General features: G+C 43.1%; 1 protein-coding gene across 2 annotated transcripts in view; it reads right to left on the bottom strand.

The window, feature by feature from the left end:
- Ap3b1 (adaptor related protein complex 3 subunit beta 1) overlaps positions 1-18,599 on the bottom strand; it is a 221,708-nt gene that overhangs the window by 13,168 nt on the left and 189,941 nt on the right. For both annotated transcript variants that reach the window (XM_028871654.2, XM_028871655.1), the window contains exons 24-25: positions 15,886-15,970; positions 4,441-4,538 (exon numbers count right to left, since the gene is read on the bottom strand). In XM_028871654.2, the coding sequence (XP_028727487.1) occupies positions 4,441-4,538; positions 15,886-15,970 (183 nt within the window). The remainder of the gene's footprint in view (positions 1-4,440; positions 4,539-15,885; positions 15,971-18,599) is intronic.

Consider the following 18,599-nt stretch of genomic DNA (forward strand, 5'->3'; position numbering starts at 1 on the left):
AGGGACTGAAGTCGGTTCTAGAACACTAAGCTACCCGCAACAATAAAGCCATCTGTCTGACCAGCTGAACTAGAGCCAAGAGCAAGACACACACGGGAGATTCTGAACAGAGAAGTCTGACAACAGGAAAAACGTAAACCACACACTTACAAACTCCTAGACATTTTAAACAGTGTTAGAAAAAGAAACTTGAGTGAAGGAAAACTACAGACAAACCGACAATCGACAGAAGACACACCACTAACGTCAGAGCTTCATGTGGATACGCTCAGGCAAGAAACTCAGTGATATACCAAACTCTTGGGAAAACACTGAAATTTAGCACCTGGGCTAAAAAACAAAATGATTACAGGAAATGCCATCTATTTGCGTCTGTGACGTAAGTCATGAACACTAACGATGTCTATTAAACACAACAACTTTTGGAGATATCTGATCACGTGCACAGTACTGTGCACAACTTATGAAAATGGTGAATTCTGATTTCATGTTTTCAAAAAACTTACACACAGTCCTTCTTATTTGACCTCCAAGCCTATGTATGCACTTTAGTTATTTATTGCAGAGGAAATCTGAACACTTTAAAAGTCCCTCTGATCAACAGGAGAAAGAAAGACACTAAAGGCTAATAACACTGCCCGAGACCCGACTCCCGTCCATCAGATAAAACCAGAGCCCTCTACGTCCAACAAGGAGCGCGCTTACTAACCACTCTCGAGCCCAGGAACACTACGTTCTGTCTTAGGCCGTTTAACTTCGACATTAGGCAGAAGCTTTAACAACTACACAAGCGGCCAAACTGTGCTTTTAAGTGGAGCGCAGGGCTGACAGAAGACTGCCGAGATGTGTGTACTCATTTAGGGTTTAAACCGTCTCCATTAAGCTCTATTGGAGAGCAAGCGCTGAATAAATGAATGCAACCATGTTTATGTTAAAAGCCTGCTTCCCCCAGCATGTAATTAAAGGAAATGCTGCACAGAGCCAGTACTTTTGTCAAGCTCCTGTAAATGGAAAGATGGATAGCACTCAGAGAAGCGAATGCATTGCTTCATATTTAACCTTAACACTCTTGTCATTAATGGTTTGTCTAACTTGTTCTATAAAAGACAAGGTACTGCTCCATTGAAGTAAAATTAAAAAAATCAACTAAACCATGCTTTTCAGAACACAAGATTCATTATCGTCAGCTAATGTATTGGCATAAAGCAAAGTAACATCCTATCGAGTAAGGCACACATTCAATCTGCCTTCCCACCCCCCTTTATTTTTAACTCATGCTGTTTTATTGTTATAGGCAATTTGTACCACTCAGCATGACAGTGTAAACTGAATCAAGATTAATTTACATGCAAAAGAACACTTAGGAGAGCAGCGTGGTAAGCAAATGTATTGTCTCGATTGCTGAGGTGGAAAGGAAGCTGGAGGGAAAGGTGCTCTAATTAAGGGGCATCAAATATGATTGCTTGTGGTAGTTAAGGGCCAGAAAACAGCAAATGTCTGACCATTTAAGGAATTAGCATCTTGCGAGCTAGGAGCCCATAAGATGGATGCATAAATCACAATAAAATTAAGCAAGCATTCCAGGTTTCTTTCTTAAACCAGAGATTTTTGCTTAATGAAAATATATCAGGTATTCTCAAATTAACAAGAAAGAAAAATATGCCATGGTGATCATTAAATGTTTGCCCATACATGTATAAAAGTAAAGGTTCAGGGAATACTTTAAAGTTATCAGAGGGAAGGGCTGTGGCTTCATGGGAACGTAACAGCATTTTGTTCGAGGTATAAGACAAGATTGAATTTAGGCTTATCGGATGTAATTAATAGCTAAAATGAAAACCAAGGAACGCAATGAAATCTTATTTGAAAAGATTTTTCTAAATTTTAGATTTGCAATTTAAATGACAGGAAGAGAAGGCTGGAGAGCAGGCAGCCTGGAATAAACCACTGGCCTGAGTCTTCTGAAATGAGAACTGTCTGAAGAAACTACACTCATTTTTTTCAGTATACGTCATAGTATTGAAAGGCTCTCACACATAGCTCATTAACTATCTGCAATGCTCCAAACTCGTAACTAATAAATCACACTCCAGTCGAAGGCTCAATAATATGAATACTATAACACTTTCGATATCTCGGACAGCCCGATCTGATCGAGCACTCGGCCACACTCCTGTTGTTCTGACCACATGTTCAGCACCTGAGAAAACGTGACGGGACAGGAGGAACACCGGAAACAAAGCTTTAGTTTTCAGGAATGCAAATGTAGCATGTCTGCTGAGACCACTTCTAATATTTTATATACTACTTTGTATATCTTTGGAATAAAGTAGAACCATATTCCTCCTGTTTCTTCTTTATAATTTTTAAGTTAAATCCTAATGAATACATTTAATGCAGTTTTTGAGTCTTAAAATATGTCCTGTGAAATGAGATAATAATAAGTGCATTTATCAAAGGAGAAACAGGTTTTAAAGCTAGCATATAATAAAATGTACACACGTTTCTTCAAATTACTTACATCTTACCTTCTAGAACTTTACATTGACAAAATATAAACAAGTAATTTTCATTTAGATTTAGGATTTCCCTCTGGGAGTCATCTTATGGGGTCTTCTGTGAAAGCCCAGCTCCCTTCCTGGGCATTTCACCAACCCATGTGTAAAGTTGTGGATTGAGACCTCCATTAGCAAACCCGCTGAAACCCGTAACTAAAAAGACGGGACTGAAAAAGCCTGTGGTGAATCTGCCAGCATCAAGTCCCACATCAAAGGATGAATTCAGGAAGACAGAGAGAATGATACAGAAACGCCAAGAGACCGGTGAGGATTTACAAATACTTCATATAAACACATTTTCAAATAGCTTTATTCAGAGTAGCCTTTCTGCTCTATTAAACATAGCAAACAGCTGCCAGATTTATTCAGACAAATAATCAACAACCATAGGAGTAAAATGGCAGAAGAAAAAGGAATTTTGGCAACCAGCCACAGAGGACGGCGGCTAGTCTCCGTGTGCACCTCTCTCGTGCACTCGCGGTTCTGTATGGCTAGTCAGAGAAAAATCCCTCAGTCACAGCCGAGCACGAAACATCTGATGGAACCAAAGCTGAGAGAGAGCAAGGGCATACAGTCATCTGCAGTGCAGGCCCGAGCTGCACCCCAAGGCAGACCATCCCCTACAATTGGCGCCTTCCTCCCTGGGGCGCCACTCACCTTGGCTTGCTGAGCAGATGTAAAGCGGAGGCAGGCTTTAGCCAGCAAAGGGCAGAATAGCAAACACGAGAATCAATTCATTTGTCATTGGAAAAAGAAAGCCACAGAGATAATTTCTTCTACAGCAATACTCAACTTTTAAGAAGACAGATACAAAGTTGGATTTAGTTATCCCTTTTTTAAAAACCCACGTAACCAGGACTAGGGGAGGAGAAGACGCTCTATTGACAGGCTTGTCTGAGGTTTTCGTGGTGGGTGTTTCTGACAACAGGTCTCTCTGACCTTCTCAGGAAGAAGCACGGCCTCCCCTCAGCTAGGGAGTGCTGTGTGTGCAGTCTTCCTGGAAGAGTGAGGGATATGACTGAACGACCTCCAGATAAAAGGATCTTTGATTATACCCTCCAGAGAGAAAAATAGTTTAGGCTCCCATCAACGTTTACACGGCATTTAAAGAAACCCTACCTTTGTGAACACTGTACTCAAACATCTAAAGTCACAGTTTTCCCCGTATCCATACACAAACAGGCCCTCACCTTCATTAGAAAGCGTGTTTGACTCTGGGCAAGTACGATATTAATACCTGCAGTCTGCTACAAGTATTTCCTTTGGTGTATATTTTAAAATCTTTCAGATCTGACTGAGTCAAAGCATTTCTTTAACAGAATTCAGTCAAACGAAAACAGAAGTCTTTCAACAGTATACTTAGGGCTTTCCTCTGAAGGGGAGAGTGGTCACTGTGTATCTGGAAAGCACGTTAGGAGGAGATGGAGAACAACTTTATAACAATGCATGAGCAGATGCAGATGGTTTACAGCGGCAGGAAGAGCGTCAGGGAGTCTCCGGTTGCTGGAATTTAAAGCACGCGAGCATAGTACGGAGCTCCAGAACAGCTCTCAGAATCCAGTGGCTGCTGAAGATCAGCCTATCACTGCAAAGACTCAGTAACCGATTTCCAGTCCTGCCAGGAACACGAACACACACCACACACACACACACACACACACACACACACACACACACACACACACACACGCGCACGCGTGCGCGCGCGCGCACACACACACGCACACACTTTTAAAGTATGAGTGCACGCGTTAGAGCAAATGACAAGTGTGCTGGCCTGTTGCTGGCTGGGTATGCATGGAAACCCCGAGCCTGTTGGAAACACAAGCTTATGTACACCGTGTAGTGCAGACCTTCCTAGAGAAACGTAGTCAGCTCTCACCTCGCTCCTTCTTAAAGTCTTTCTCTGACATGGCCACAGGTAACAGCAGTTCCCCAACAGGAGGCTGGATGCTGACGTTGAAGCAATCATCCTTGGTGCTAAGGGGAAAAAAATCCAAAGGTGACCAAACGCTTAAAAGCGTACTTTTAAACACTACACAGTCGAACAGAAACAGTTAAACTTGTGATCCTCCTGCTTCCACCTCCAGGATGCTGGCTACAGCCACATGCTGGGTTTATGCAGCACTGAAGACAGAACCCAAGGCTTGTTTAGCAGGGTGAAGGAAGGAGAACCTTGCGCCTACTCCTGTGTTTTAGGAACGGCGAGTACGGGGAGCCCACGGATGAGGCCGACGGCACAGGGTCTTTATAGACAGCAGTTCAAGGCTGCTGTCCGGGAATCCTGGCCAGCTCCTGCCTCTTCACTGTCTGAATTGCACAGATACACAGAATCAAGTAAACACACCACTACTTTATTCCCAGAACCAACACAAAGCACTTTCAAGGTTTAATTTTGAAAGACTGCTTTGTATTTGTGTGTGTCTGTGTATGCATGTGGGTACCCAGGAGGCCAGAAGAGAGCATCAGATCCCTGGGAGCCACCTAACGTAGGTGCTAGGAATAGAACTCTGGTCCTCTGGAAGAAGCAAGCACTCTTTTTTTTTGTTTTTTGGTTTTTTGAGACAGGGTTTCTCTGTGTAGCTTTGCCCCTTTCCTGGAGCTCACTTGGTAGCCCAGGCTGGCCTCGAACTCACAGAGATCCGCCTGGCTCTGCCTCCCGAGTGCTGGGATTAAAGGCGTGAGCCACCACCGCCCGGCGAAGCAAGCACTCTTAACCACCACACCACCTTAGTCCAGTGTCAATGTTTCTTAAAGGAAAGACAAACCATTGAGCCCTTCAGCACTGATCCCATCTAGAACTTAGAAACTGGTGAGGATGGGAGAACATAAGTGGGGAGCTCATTTAACTCTAGTTGAGGGGGCAGAGGTTCTGAGCATTTACTCGGAAATCCTAACAATGATCGATCCTAAGAGGCAGCTTCTGTTATCCAAACTCGGCCAGTAAGAACACCAGAGAGGCTGGGGGTGTGGCTCACCAGAGCGGCAGAGGGCTTGCTGGCATGACTGAGGCCCTGGGTTTGAGTGCCAGCAACATCCCCAAAACCCAAAGCGAATTTAATCAGCACAGCCAAGGGCCACAGAGCCGTCTGTGCCGGGCCCTGCACCCGAGCGTCCCTGTCTCAGAGCCCATTGGTACTCTGCTAGAGCGCAGCGCTTCTCTGGGTTAGGGAGCATTGAGCGTGGGGCTGAGGCATTTATGGGTAGTCTGGAATTAGAAGAGACAGACTGAGTGATGGACGGACAGAGTCTTTGAACTTTACCATGAAAACAACTGGGTGAATGACGGCACATTAAAGAGGAATCTGGATTCTACACAAAAGAACTTGGCTTTAATTATCTCATACTCTGAGGTGTCCGGGAGATAATTAGAAATGCAAATTAGGAAGGGCAGGAAAAGAAGGTGACATGGAGAAGGAGGACACCTTGAGAAGGGCCTGGTGCAAGCCTGCGGACCACAGGGGAAGGCACCAGCGGTGACAGATGGGACGAATGACTCCGAGGAAAGCCCGTGCCCGATCTGCCAGGAGCCTAAACTGAGGGCTGAAAGAGACGCTGATGCTGCCTCAGCAAGATGGATCCGAGGGGAGAGGAACAGGGCAGGGGTACAAGGGACACTAAGAGTGACCGGAGAAGCGAGGAGAGGCAGGAAGCTTCCTCAAGAGACGAAAGATGCTCTAAGAACGCAAAGGGCCAGTGGAAGGCAGGACCGGGGGTTCTGCAACAGCAAGGTCTTTTTTTCCCCCTTTTTTGGTTTTTTGAGACAGGGTTTCTCTGTGTAGCTCTGGCTGTCCTGGAAGTCACTATGTAGACCAGGCTGGCCTCGAACCTGGGGATCCGCCTGCCTCGGCCTCCCAAGTGCTGAGATTAAAGGCGTGTGTCACCACCACCTGGCTAGAGCAAGGTCTTACTGATGAGTATAAGCACTAGATGAAAGGTTAGCCTGGGAACACAGAGGAACCATGCTTGGAGGAGGACACCCAGCCCAAGGGATGGCTAACTCATTAAGGGAGGTATGTCCCTAAAGAGGTGGGTGTACATACCACACAGTGTATGAACTGTACATATGATTTATAAACTAACGAGACAGAAAACCGACTCCTTAAGTTCCTAGCTATATACCAGTGTTCTACAAAACAGGAGGCACAAGGCAATCTAGTGAGGAAAACTCCTCCTAATTCCTTTTTTATACCTTTAAATTTTGTATCATATTTTCTTTGTTTTAGTACACAAACAATGTCAGCATTGGCTAGAGAGATGGTTCAGAGGTTAAGAGCACTGGAGGTCCTGAGTTCAATTCCCAGCAACCCCATGGTGGCTCACAGCCATCTATAATGAGATCTGGTGCCCTCCTCTTCTGTCATGCAGGCAGAACACTGTATACACACTAAATCTTAAAAAAAAGTGAACATACCCAAACATATGCTTACACATGCATATGTACAGTCACAGACACACACACACACACAAACATACATCCAAGGGATGCATAGCCAAAATTGTTACTAAGAGAGGCATGGACACAGCTTCAGAAGGTAGAGGACCAGAAGAGCAGACGAACTGTGCTGCTATCTGTAACTCCTTTTAAAATAAGAAAGATACCGCATGCTGTGTGGGCCTGAGGCTGTGCGGTGATGGCTGGGAGCGGTGCAGAGTGGAGAGGAGGAGGGGGGGAGATGGCTTCTCAGGTCTCTGGGGTCAGGGAAGCACTCATGAATGGTTTCTCCAGTGACACAGTGTGCTGGGGAACAGCAGACACCACTGGCCAGATGTGTTCTGCTCTTGGTACCCATGCACATTTTCTGTTGTGTCTGCTGAAATGGAAACACTGAGTGCCCCAAAAGGGGCACTGGAGGCGAATGTAACAGGACGAGAACAGCACAGCGGGGGACCCTGGTGCCCGCTCACCCAGTATCTGTTTGCTCTTTCTTCTCTGCCTCCCCTGCAGCAAAGGATGAAGAAGTGACCCGGTTTTGAGCAATGGAGCACAGACAGATTCCACGGGGAGCTGCCAGGGAAGCTCTGCTTTGCTTTTTGGAAACAGACATGCTCCTTTTTCCTTGATATCTCTCCCTCTCTTCCTCTCCGCTTCTTTCTTTTATGGGGGTTGGGGGTGGGGCAAGAACATAGACAGGAGCCTTCAGGAGGGCAGCCTTCATGAGGTCATCATAACTGAGTTAGCACAGGACACACAAGGCAGAGAGCCTTAGACCCCACTGACCCGGGGCAACTGGTCACCAGCTTGGCATTGCTGAGCTTGGACTGCTCTTGGAGCAGTAGTAAAGTCCTGTTCAGTTAAGCCACAGTTGGGTTTGTTACTCATGGCACAAAGAACGCCTTGAACATAGTAAATCAGTCTTCTATGCACAGTTTTGAAAGGTTCCTTTGTATTTGGACAAACTTTTTCTTTTCATTTGCAGGAGTCTCCAGGGTGTCCTTCATTTCCTCTTTCCTATCATTTTGCCTTCTTTTCTGGTTGCTTCATTCTCTTTACGGCTATTCTTTTCTTTTAAAAAAGTAATTGAAAACATTTCAAGTTGTTGTGTCTTGTGCGTGTTGGGTAATGATGCGTGTGCTATAGCAAATGTGGGGCGCTCAGAAGGTAACTGTGGAGTCCGTTCTCTCCTTCCACTCTTATGTGGGTTCTGGGGATCCAACTCAGGCTCTCAGGTTTGCACAGCGTCTCGACAGCCCCAGATATTCCTCATCTTTGCCCTTCTCTTTCTGTCTCCTTTGTTTTAAGATGGAGAAATCACCATGTCTATTTTATTCATATATATCTTAACACAAATAAGACTGATGAGATGTAAACTGATTGGATTACCAGACCAATAAAGTAGCATCGAGACAGCTTTACACAGCTGAGCTGGACCAATCAGTTAACAGTCTGATGTAAGGTAAGATTTTATTTGTATGTTTGACTGTGATACATACACAACTATATACAACCCCATTTCACAGATGCCTATGATCCAAATGGGTAAACTAAGTAAGAGAGATGGAGTGTGCAGGCTGCTTACTGATCCTTGTCTAAGAAGAGTAATAACCCCTCAGAGATCATTTTGATCATTAAATGAAATCAAACAGGACAATGTATCACAGACACTCAAAACTTACACATGTAATCCAAATGACCCACAGCTCTTCCTCCTACCAAACAATTACTTATCTGAGCTTCATTCTCTAAAGATGAACTGCTTAAAGTGAAAACAATGAATATTTAGCACTTAGATAGACAGTGTCCAGTTGCCCTAAAAAGTGACGCCAGTTTAAGGTTCACAATTGGCACACAAGGGAACACACTTTTTTTCTGCCTTTCTTATCAATACCATGAATTAAAATAATTTTGAAAGTTTGTCAATGATAGGTGAAATATCTCAATTTTTATTTTCCCAAACACTAGCCACATTATACATCCTTATGCTTACTTGCTATCTGCATTTATTTTCTTTTTAAAAATTAAAAAAAATTGTGTGTGTGTGTTTGCTTGTATGAATGAATATATGTGGACCTTGTCGATGCCTGGTGCCCATGGAAACCAAGAGAGACTCAAGCCCCCTGAAGTGGAGTTACAGATGCCTGTGGGAAGTAGCTGTGGGAAGAACCTGTGGGAAGAACCTGTGGTTCTCTGCAGGAGCGGCACCTAGAGCCCCCTCTCTCTCCAGCCTTCCTTAGGAACTGCTCATGCGCCTCTTCTTTCCACCCTCTACTGGGTCCTGATCAGAACGGGAGTTCCTTATAGCCTACTGAGTGAGCTTTTGTCTGTTCCAGGCGCCTCGGGACTTTTCTACTCCCTGTTTATGGTTTCTACTTTTTCTTTTCCATGAAGAAATTTTACATTAAAAAAAAATTTTTACTGATTCTTTGTGAACTTCACTTCATGCACCCAATCCCACTCACCTCCCCATCCCTGCAACCCCCCCCCCCAAAGAAAACAAACAATCAATCTCACTGGGGAAGTTGCAGCGTGTCCCACAGTATACCCTTTTGCCCAAAGAGCGCTACTTGCAAATATTTGTTCACTGCAATGAATCACTGGAGTGGGCCGAGGCCTCAGACTTCTGCTACACGATCAACACTGGATCTTCACCAGGACTCCTCTTGGATACTCTGTTGTTGCCTGGGTCACGGAGATCCTGCAGCTTTGGTTCTGCAGGACCAGCCCGTTCACGCCCAGCAGTAGTTCATGGACGGGGTAGATGTTGGGGTGGGTCGACTCACAGCCCTGGATCTGGGCCTGGGTGGTAGCTGAGTTGGCCAGCCCTCCTGTTCTCCTGCACCCTTGCCACCAAGGCCAGCTCTCCCACTTTGCCCACGTGAAGGGTGTGGGCAGTTCTCCTGCCTGTGGTAGCTGGCAAGGGGCAGGACCAGTTCTCCTATGCTCATGCCATCGTGTCTAGCTCTCCCTCACCCACACAACCAGGGCCAGCTATCCAGCACTGCCCCGGTGAGGGGTGGGCCAGCTCACAGGGCGGGCCACATGCTCACAGCTTTGACAACACAATCATTGATTTATTCAGGAGTGACCTGTGGAGGAAGCTCTCTGCAATCTTCCCAAGGCACAATGCACACCATTTACAGGAAGGATGTTCTTCCCCCAAGTGCCCTGGAAGCTCCCTCTGACACGATTTCTAAATTTTCTATTTTGTTTTACTGGTTCCTTTGCTAATGCCAATGAAAACATTTCAGTGGCCTTAATAAATATTTCAACATTTTTAAAAGACTTCTCTTCATTAAAAAAACTATTTTGACCTTACATCTTGCTTTCCAGTTCAATTTTAGAAATACGCTGAATTCCTTGAAAGCTTTACTAGCACGGAACCCAGACAGTCACTCGGAATGTAAAGATGAGTCTCACATTCTATGTGAGAATGCTTGTCTGATGGATATATGGCCTTCCACTTAAGAACATGGCGTATTTCTTCTTAATATTGTCTTTCTCCTACTTTAAAATACTTTGTATATTCTTTTAAGGCTTTTAGAAACGTTACACTCCCTACCCCAGAAAACTGTAACACCCTTAAAAAACCATTAAATAGATTTTTCTCTTGATTCCAAGATACTGGGGACTAATAATCCTAGGAATATTCTACCTTTGGGGGTCTTTCTTATACCAGATAGAACTTCCATCAGAATGTGAAACAGTTTTGAGATCATATTTCTTATTCCCTTTCTGACTTAGAAAGGATGTCTCTGATACTGTCATGGGCATGGATAACGTGTGTGGCTCAGATATCAGGTAATTCACCACCCAAGTGATGTACTCGTTTCTAGGTTATTGTTGGGGGTCTGTCTGGAAATCAGGTACAGCTATATGGAAAGATACAGGCGATTCTTTCTTTTTCATTTGTTCAATCAGATGCTTTCTGCGAAGTTCTAGTGCAGTTAGTCTTTTTATTCTCATTCATATTTTTCTATGAAACAATTAGCTTCATCTAAACACCCCACTACACTACAAAAGTATACACTTATTATTTTAAATTCCTGAAAATCTCTTACTTTCTCTTTCTAATCTTGGTCTCCTCTTTCTTAACAAGGCCAGCTCAGTTTTTCTACATATTAATACTACATTCCACAACTACTTTTATTCTTTTCCTAGTACATCCATCAGATAAACAAATACGCTATCCTTTTTTTTAGTTTCTATGTCAACCTCTCTCAGGAAGGGTTATTATAAATGGTTGAAATTTATGCTTTAGCTGTGATGTGACTTGTGAAAACTAGTGTGTGTGGATGCCCTGGAGCTACTCCAAAGGGAGGAGAGGCTTGGAAGTCTTAGGAAGCTCAAGAAATTTAAGGGGCTCAGAAAGTTACAGGATTCACTCAAGGGGAGGGGGCAAGGCTGTCCAAGCAGCCAAGTGCTGGGCAGGGAGCTCCAGCAGTGCGGCTTCCACGGGCATTCACCCACGACAGGGAGGGCTTGGCAGCTTCTTAGCCATGTGGCTGCTGTCCATCACCCAAACTCCTGTACGTCAGGAACCCCTCAACTGTGACCCTGTGAGTGACCCCAGCAAATACACTGGCTCCCTAATTACACCAACTGTTTCTGTAGCCTGCAGTTAGCTGTCAGGACTCTGGCCAGGTGACCAGGCGTCTGCTCGTGTCTCCCGGAAGAGGCACACACAGGAAGTATGCCCTTGCCCCTCAGCTATATTATTTAGTTTTCTATTTAGCACACTTAGTCCCTCTTCAATTTAAAAAGACCCAAGTTTTAATGACTCTTTTGTTTCCTTCCTTCCTTGGAGGTATCAGTGATCTTAGTGATAATACTTAATATTTTAAACCATATTTAAATTCCTGTTTGCTGTCAACCAATTAATTTAAAAACATGACAAGAAGGGCTAGGTATTCCTTCTCACACTGGTCCATGTTGAGATCCTGGGTTTGGCATTTTTTTTATTTTTGATATTATTTGATATTATATTATATTTGATATTTTTGATATTATATTACATTTATTTTTGAATAACACAACAACAGTGTAAAATTCTCCCCTCTTCGTTTCCTCTTTGTTCTGTCTTTTCCTATCTCAGACTTCATGGAAAATTCTACTATACTACTTTTCTGAGTGAATCTTTCACATAGGATTTGTAAATGACAAACAGAATCCCTGCTTGTTTGAAGAGAATGTGTTATTTGAAAGCTTTATGTTTTAAAGGTTGTATCCTGATAGAAATCTCACTCCTTTTGCATTGTTCCTTTCTGTTTTTTGGGTTTTTTTTTTTTTTTTTGGATGGGGGGCAGGGTTTCTCTGTGTAATTACCCTGGCTGTCCTGGAGCTCACTCTGTAGATCAGGCTGGCCTCCAGCTCACAGAGATCTGCTGCTTCTGCCTATAGAGTGCTGGGATTAAAGGCGTGCGCCACCATGCCCGGCTCCCATTGTTCTTTTTTAGGGAAGCTGTTTTTTTGTTTTTGTCTTTTTTTTTTTAGCTGTAGAAGCTGTTGGGATGGTTTTCTTTTCCATGTCTTCAGCGGAATGTGGTCTGTGAATCTTCCCTGCTCGTCTTGGGTAAGCCTTTCAGTCTGATGGATGCTTTTCTGTAGTTGTGTCCTTCTCTCCTTCTGTCTGTCCTTTACTTCCTCGGCTCCTGTCCCTTGTTTTGTTCCTTGTTCCAGTTATTTCCAGAGCTGTGTCCACCCCACTGCACATCTGCTCCCTTCACAAGCCCTTAGTCCTTGTATCCATCTTCAGCCTTCTTTTCTACGTGGCAGTTTTCAGCTTTCTCTCCCAAGCTTGGTCATCACGAAACTGTGCAGTTATTTTTGTAACAGAACACACCAAGTTCTACTATATATTAGCTATGGTATCTTTTTCCCTATGCCTCAAGTTTACTAACCTGTAAAATGGGAACAATACTAAGTTAAGGATCAATGTGGCGATTAAACAAATGGACACTTGAAAGTGTTTGGAGCAGCAGGGAGCGCGTTCTAAGTACTTAACAAATGCTAGCAGTTACTATCAGGACAGAAACTTGACTCCTATTCCCTGCAGTTTGGGGCTCATTAAGTAAGACACAGCCTGGTTACATGGGCATAAACCGAGGAGGCAGGAAGGCAACCCATACTGAGGCTGCTTTCCCCCAGCCCGAAGGGATCTGAGACTACTACCCTCTAGGACAGACCTGCACTTCAGTCCACCCCTGATCACTTCTGCTCCCTGGGAACAAATGACGCCCTGTGACCTGTGGCCCTCACACCGTGAAGTCCTTTCCGGCCCCTTCACTGCTGCTGCAGTGGTGGCCGTAGGCCTCACACCACGTCTGGGCAGAGGTGGAGTCGGGAGGCAGAGGCTGGAATGAGTACTCTTCAATTCCCAATGGCTTCCTCAACCTCTGACCTTCTCTTTTCACACACGTACTCTGCGCTTGAGATGCCCAGAGCTGCTCCTGCCGTCTCAGGCGGCTCTTACAGGAGTGCTGTGTGGTTTTCATTGGCTCACTGAGTATTCATCCGCGCTTGTCTGTCTCCTAGTGGCCAGTGATTCTTACTCTTCTGTTAGTAATTTCTTACTGGCGGCACTCTCTGTCTCTGTCTCTCTTTATACACTTACCTTTTACAGAATGGATTTTTCTTTTTAGTGAATTTTGGACAAAAAACAGTGGGTGCAAGTGCTGTCTGGTGGCTAACTTAAGCCACAACATATTACCTTTGATACAGTCTACCCACTCACCACCAGGATGGGGACTTGTTTATGCAGTATTCATTTTATAGATCTATGGATATTATATATTTTACTTTGGTGATGATTAGAAATGCAAAGTAAAAGAAAATTGTTATAACTATGCACAACACGTTCTCTCTCGCTCTATCCATCTACCCATTCATAATGTACAGAGTTATCTAGAGTAAAGTGGCATCACTTTATCCCATTCTCATTCTTCTCATAATAGAAAGAGACCTAAAGGCTTCAGTCCACATTCTCAGCATTTCCAAAGGCCTGTTATCAAATATGTTCTTATTACCCATAATTTTACATATTGATTTATATAATGTATTTCAGGCAAAAAATTTTAATACCAGCCCTACTTACTCTTTCCTTTCTTTTTATTGAACTCTCAAGACTAATGCAGCTCGTCACTAAGCAAAAGATGCCACTTACTATGCAAAAGGCAGAGTCAGTGACGAGCACCTCAGACCGATTGATCTGCCCATTACCACTATCTCCCTCCCCCACTAGCACTACTATGAAGCTATTGATTGAAACACTGCCGATCGGTTTCCATTTTCTGATTTTGGGCAGGCCAATTAAGAAAGTGAGTAATTGTGATTACACTGCTTCAGGATCAATTACACTTGACGCAAGACGAAGTGCTCTTTTTGGAACACACAAAAATAATTTTTGATCTAGCATGCTTCTGGGCAAGACAAAATATAAAATAACTTAGTAATCTGTACCTGCACTGCAGAAAATATATTAATGTGTTCATAACAGAAAGTTAATTGCTATGTGAGATACATTTGTCATTTTCCTAAAACATATTTAAAAGACATTGAAAGAAAACTGTTCACATATACTACCCAATGTAGGATAAAAATCAAACACTACAGTGTGTATTTCTCCCTAAAAGGTCTTGGCTAAATGCAGAAGACAAGTCTTGGCAATTAAGAAAAAAAATGGAACAACAAGAACACACCTGACTGTAAACTGGTGAGATAAAGGAGTGTTTGAAGTTTTAATTTTGGTCTACTTTGGTACAAGCTTTGGCACCGGGCTCACATGGTTGAGGTCATTAAAATGAATATACCTCTGTTGTTGGAAGCAAATCTATTTAGAGTGGTGTTACTCATAGCCTGTGTTCAGTAATATTGATCTGTATTGTTTGTCTAATAGAAAAATAATAAACAATTACTAGGCAATGTTGGAAAAAGTAATCAGTTTTTATATATCACTAATAAAGCAGACCTCCCCAAACATAAAGGTGATGATCTGCATAGAATCAATGCGCACACTGCACTGTTCATATTCATCACTGCCGGCTCTTGGCAATAAAAGAATACTGAGCTGAGTTCTCGGAAATGACAAAGAAAGGTTTGCTACATTTAACCTACACATTTACTTTAAAGTGTTTTTGTCCTGACTTGCAAATTTTAAATCATAATAAATTCTATCCTAAGCTGCCTAAAATTCAGATACGTAAACTATTTCAATTTTTAAAGAAAAACAAGTAACTTCCATCTAAAAAACAAGCCACACCCTGTATCAGAAAACCTACAAAGGAACTCAAGGGCGACTCTCAAAGTCACACTGGCTTTGCTCTAATCCCACAGCCTCTGGCTTCATCAGCATACCCACTACATGAAAGAAGTAAAGCCTAAAACCAAAAAACTTGAGTGACATCTTAACCAACTTTATGAATGTCCTCAGTTTGTAAAAGGGGGAAAGTGTACGGGTTTAGAATCAATAATACTGTCCTTAAGAAACCCACTGTAGCTGAAGAGGACATCTTGCCTCAAAAAAAAAAAAAAAAAAAAAAAAAAACCTTCTTTGGGCTATTGAGCAATATATTAAACTGTTCATTTTGCCCGAATTTTCTAAAACTATAGTATTAACATTAGAAAAAAATTAGTAATAGCCTTTTCCTTTAACCAACAAACCACGGATTTCAATTGCATATGGCACACTGTAATGGCAGGTGTATCAGAAACACTGAGTACAGGACCATAAGGTACACACTGTATGAGCAGGTATCCAATGGCAGTTATACGTTGTCAAACAAAACCACATTTGTCTAAATGTTCTGTCTTACAGGAAAAGCTATTGAAAGCCCAGCTTTTCATGTGCTGTCCTTTACAGGTAATCTAAAGACAGAAAACAACTGAGCTTACCACAGCTGGAAACAGGCGGCCTGTGTAGAATCGCAGAAGTCAATGCCCATTGAGACAGTGACAGACCCTTCAGGCTCCAGAGAAGCTAGGAAAGAGGAAAATTCAGATATGAAAACATGGAGGACATGAAAAAGTGGCAAAGAAAACACTGAACATTCATGACATCTTTGGTTAAAAAAGACAAATTTAGCCAGTGGCAGTGGTGTGCGCCTTTGATCCCAGCACTTGGGAAACAGAGGCAGGTAGACTACAAGGTGAGTTCCAGGATGGCCAAGGCTATAGGAAACCCTGTTTTGAAAAACTTAAAAAAAAAGAGAAAGTAAAGGAAGGGAGGGAGGGAGGGAGGGAGGGAGGGAGGGAGGGAGGGAGGGAGGAAGGAAGGAAGGAAGGAAGGAAGGAAGGAAGAAAAAATTTAATGATGGCTCATAAGATAATTTAAACTAAGAATAATAAACTCGTGACTCTGGAATTACACTCTTCCAAGTTAACTCTGAGCATCCTCTAATGAACACATTACATCTACCTGTTTGAGAATCATTTTTTCCTTATTTTTTAAGTTCATTGTTTAAGTTGCTGTATCCGTAATGGGCTTCACAGCATTTTCTTGTATTCGTGTCAATACATTGGTTCATCCATGTCCCATTGCCTTCCCCTTCCAAATGTCCCTATTTTGCTGGCCCCCTTGGATTCTCCAAGCAGTCTCCTGGTTTCATGTCACACAAATTCCACTACCTATTAAATTCCCTTGCCTTTCTCTGCTGTGGTTTGAATGAGAATGGCCCCCATAGGCTCATATATTTGACTATCTGACTGGTCCCCTGTTGGTGGAAATGTTTGAGGAGGATTAGGTGGTGTGGTCTTGTTGTAGAAAGTATGTCACTGGGGATGGCCTTCAAGGTTTCAAAAGCCCACACCATTCTCAGTTAGCTCATTAGCTAGCACTCTCTGTCTGTCTGTCAGTCTGTCCCCAATTTGGGGATAAGATGTAAGCTCTTGGCATCATTGCTTGCCTGCCTGCTACCATGTTCCCTGCTATGATAGTTATGGATTCTACTATTCTCTGGAACTGTTAGGCCCAAATTAAATCCATTGCTTTATTAGTTGCTTTGGTCATGGTATCTTATCACAGTGATAGAAAAGTAACTAAGACATCTCTTAAGAGATCTCTTCTTCCCCACCACAAATAATTACAAATGTTCATTCTACTTAAGACATCTTAGAATAATGGGGCATCCTAAATATGTATGAACACATATATAGTACACACTGCAATAGAAAACATCTCCTTTGACTTCACTTTGCTCTCAGCTTTCAGAAGAGCTGCATATAAGACATTTATATCCAACTTTATCAGTTTTGGGTACATTGTGCCATCATACTTTAGCAAGCACACTTCTTTCAGTAGACAAACATCTCCTGGGGTTTGCTGCTAAGTATGATTGGCCCCTTAATGCTCACCATGAACAGAGAGGACGGTAGAGACAGGACAAAGAATAATTCAATAAGGTTGTATATGTGTGTGTGTGTGTGTGTGTGTGTGTGTGTGTGTGTGTGTGTGTGTGTTTCTCACATGCTCAATGAAGGCTAGGCATTATAAGGTGGCCCATTTTGAGACACATTTTAAAATGTTATTGGTTTGCTCTGTGGTATCTTGATTTTCTGATCCTAGTTTGAATTTCATTTGCTTATATAACACAAATTTTACTGGCTAGCTAGTAAACCAAGCAAGACTTGCTGCTTAAATCTTTGACAATCAGTGTTTCCTTAGGGCTATAGTCATATAATCACACACACACACACACACACACACACACACACACACACACACACACACACACCTCAGCTCACAGCTCTCAGTCTCATTACTTAAGGCTAGTGGTCTCTCTTTCCCAAGCGGAAGATGGGGTCCAGGTAAACAAGCACTCTACCTGTGAGTCGTATCCTGGCTGTCCTTTGTGAACCCCCAACACCCGTCTCCACACTACAAACACTGCGGCTTGGTTTTGTTTGTGTCTCACACCCAGTGGGATCTCTCAAACATGACTGTGCTCACAATCCAGCTCTCCCACGTCATCCGTACCCCTGCCCGTCACCTGAGGAGGTGACACCACTCAAGATGCCCCACTGCTAGCACTCCGGCACCGCCTGGTTCTGTCTGGACGTTATGGTAATAAACTGTGTTCTGTGACGCGCTGATTCTGGAGGACAGCTCATGATCAATGGCATGTTTTACTATATAAACGCTTCATCAGCATAAAATTATTCATGGTGGATTTTTACAATATTTGGACACTGTTTCTGGACTTGCTGTTGTGCAGTGGAAACAGTCTAATGCTAGTCCTTAAGTCCTCCCATCCACCTCTTAAATCCCTTATATTCTTAATCTCTTTGGAAAACTAGGCAAATAAATTCTAATATTCTTACAAGGAATTCAGCCCCCTGCTAATGGAAAGGCAAGATCCAGTGATTTGAAGGCAAAATAAAGCAGATTGGTGACTAGTAAGAATACTGCCAGGTCCTTTAAGATAGGCACACATTTAATGAATAAAGCATCTTGACTCACTTATTTAACAAAAACATGAAAACAAAAGATCTGGTTTTGCTGCATTCTTCAGATGACTATGGAGGGCTAATTTAGATATAGTCACACACTGTAACTGGTTGTAATCTATTGGTACAGGGTCTGGGCTGTGTTACACACGTGGAAAAAAAAC

This window comes from Peromyscus leucopus, chromosome 11 (assembly GCF_004664715.2).
Source record: "Peromyscus leucopus breed LL Stock chromosome 11, UCI_PerLeu_2.1, whole genome shotgun sequence".
Classification (NCBI taxonomy): Eukaryota; Metazoa; Chordata; class Mammalia; order Rodentia; family Cricetidae; genus Peromyscus; species Peromyscus leucopus.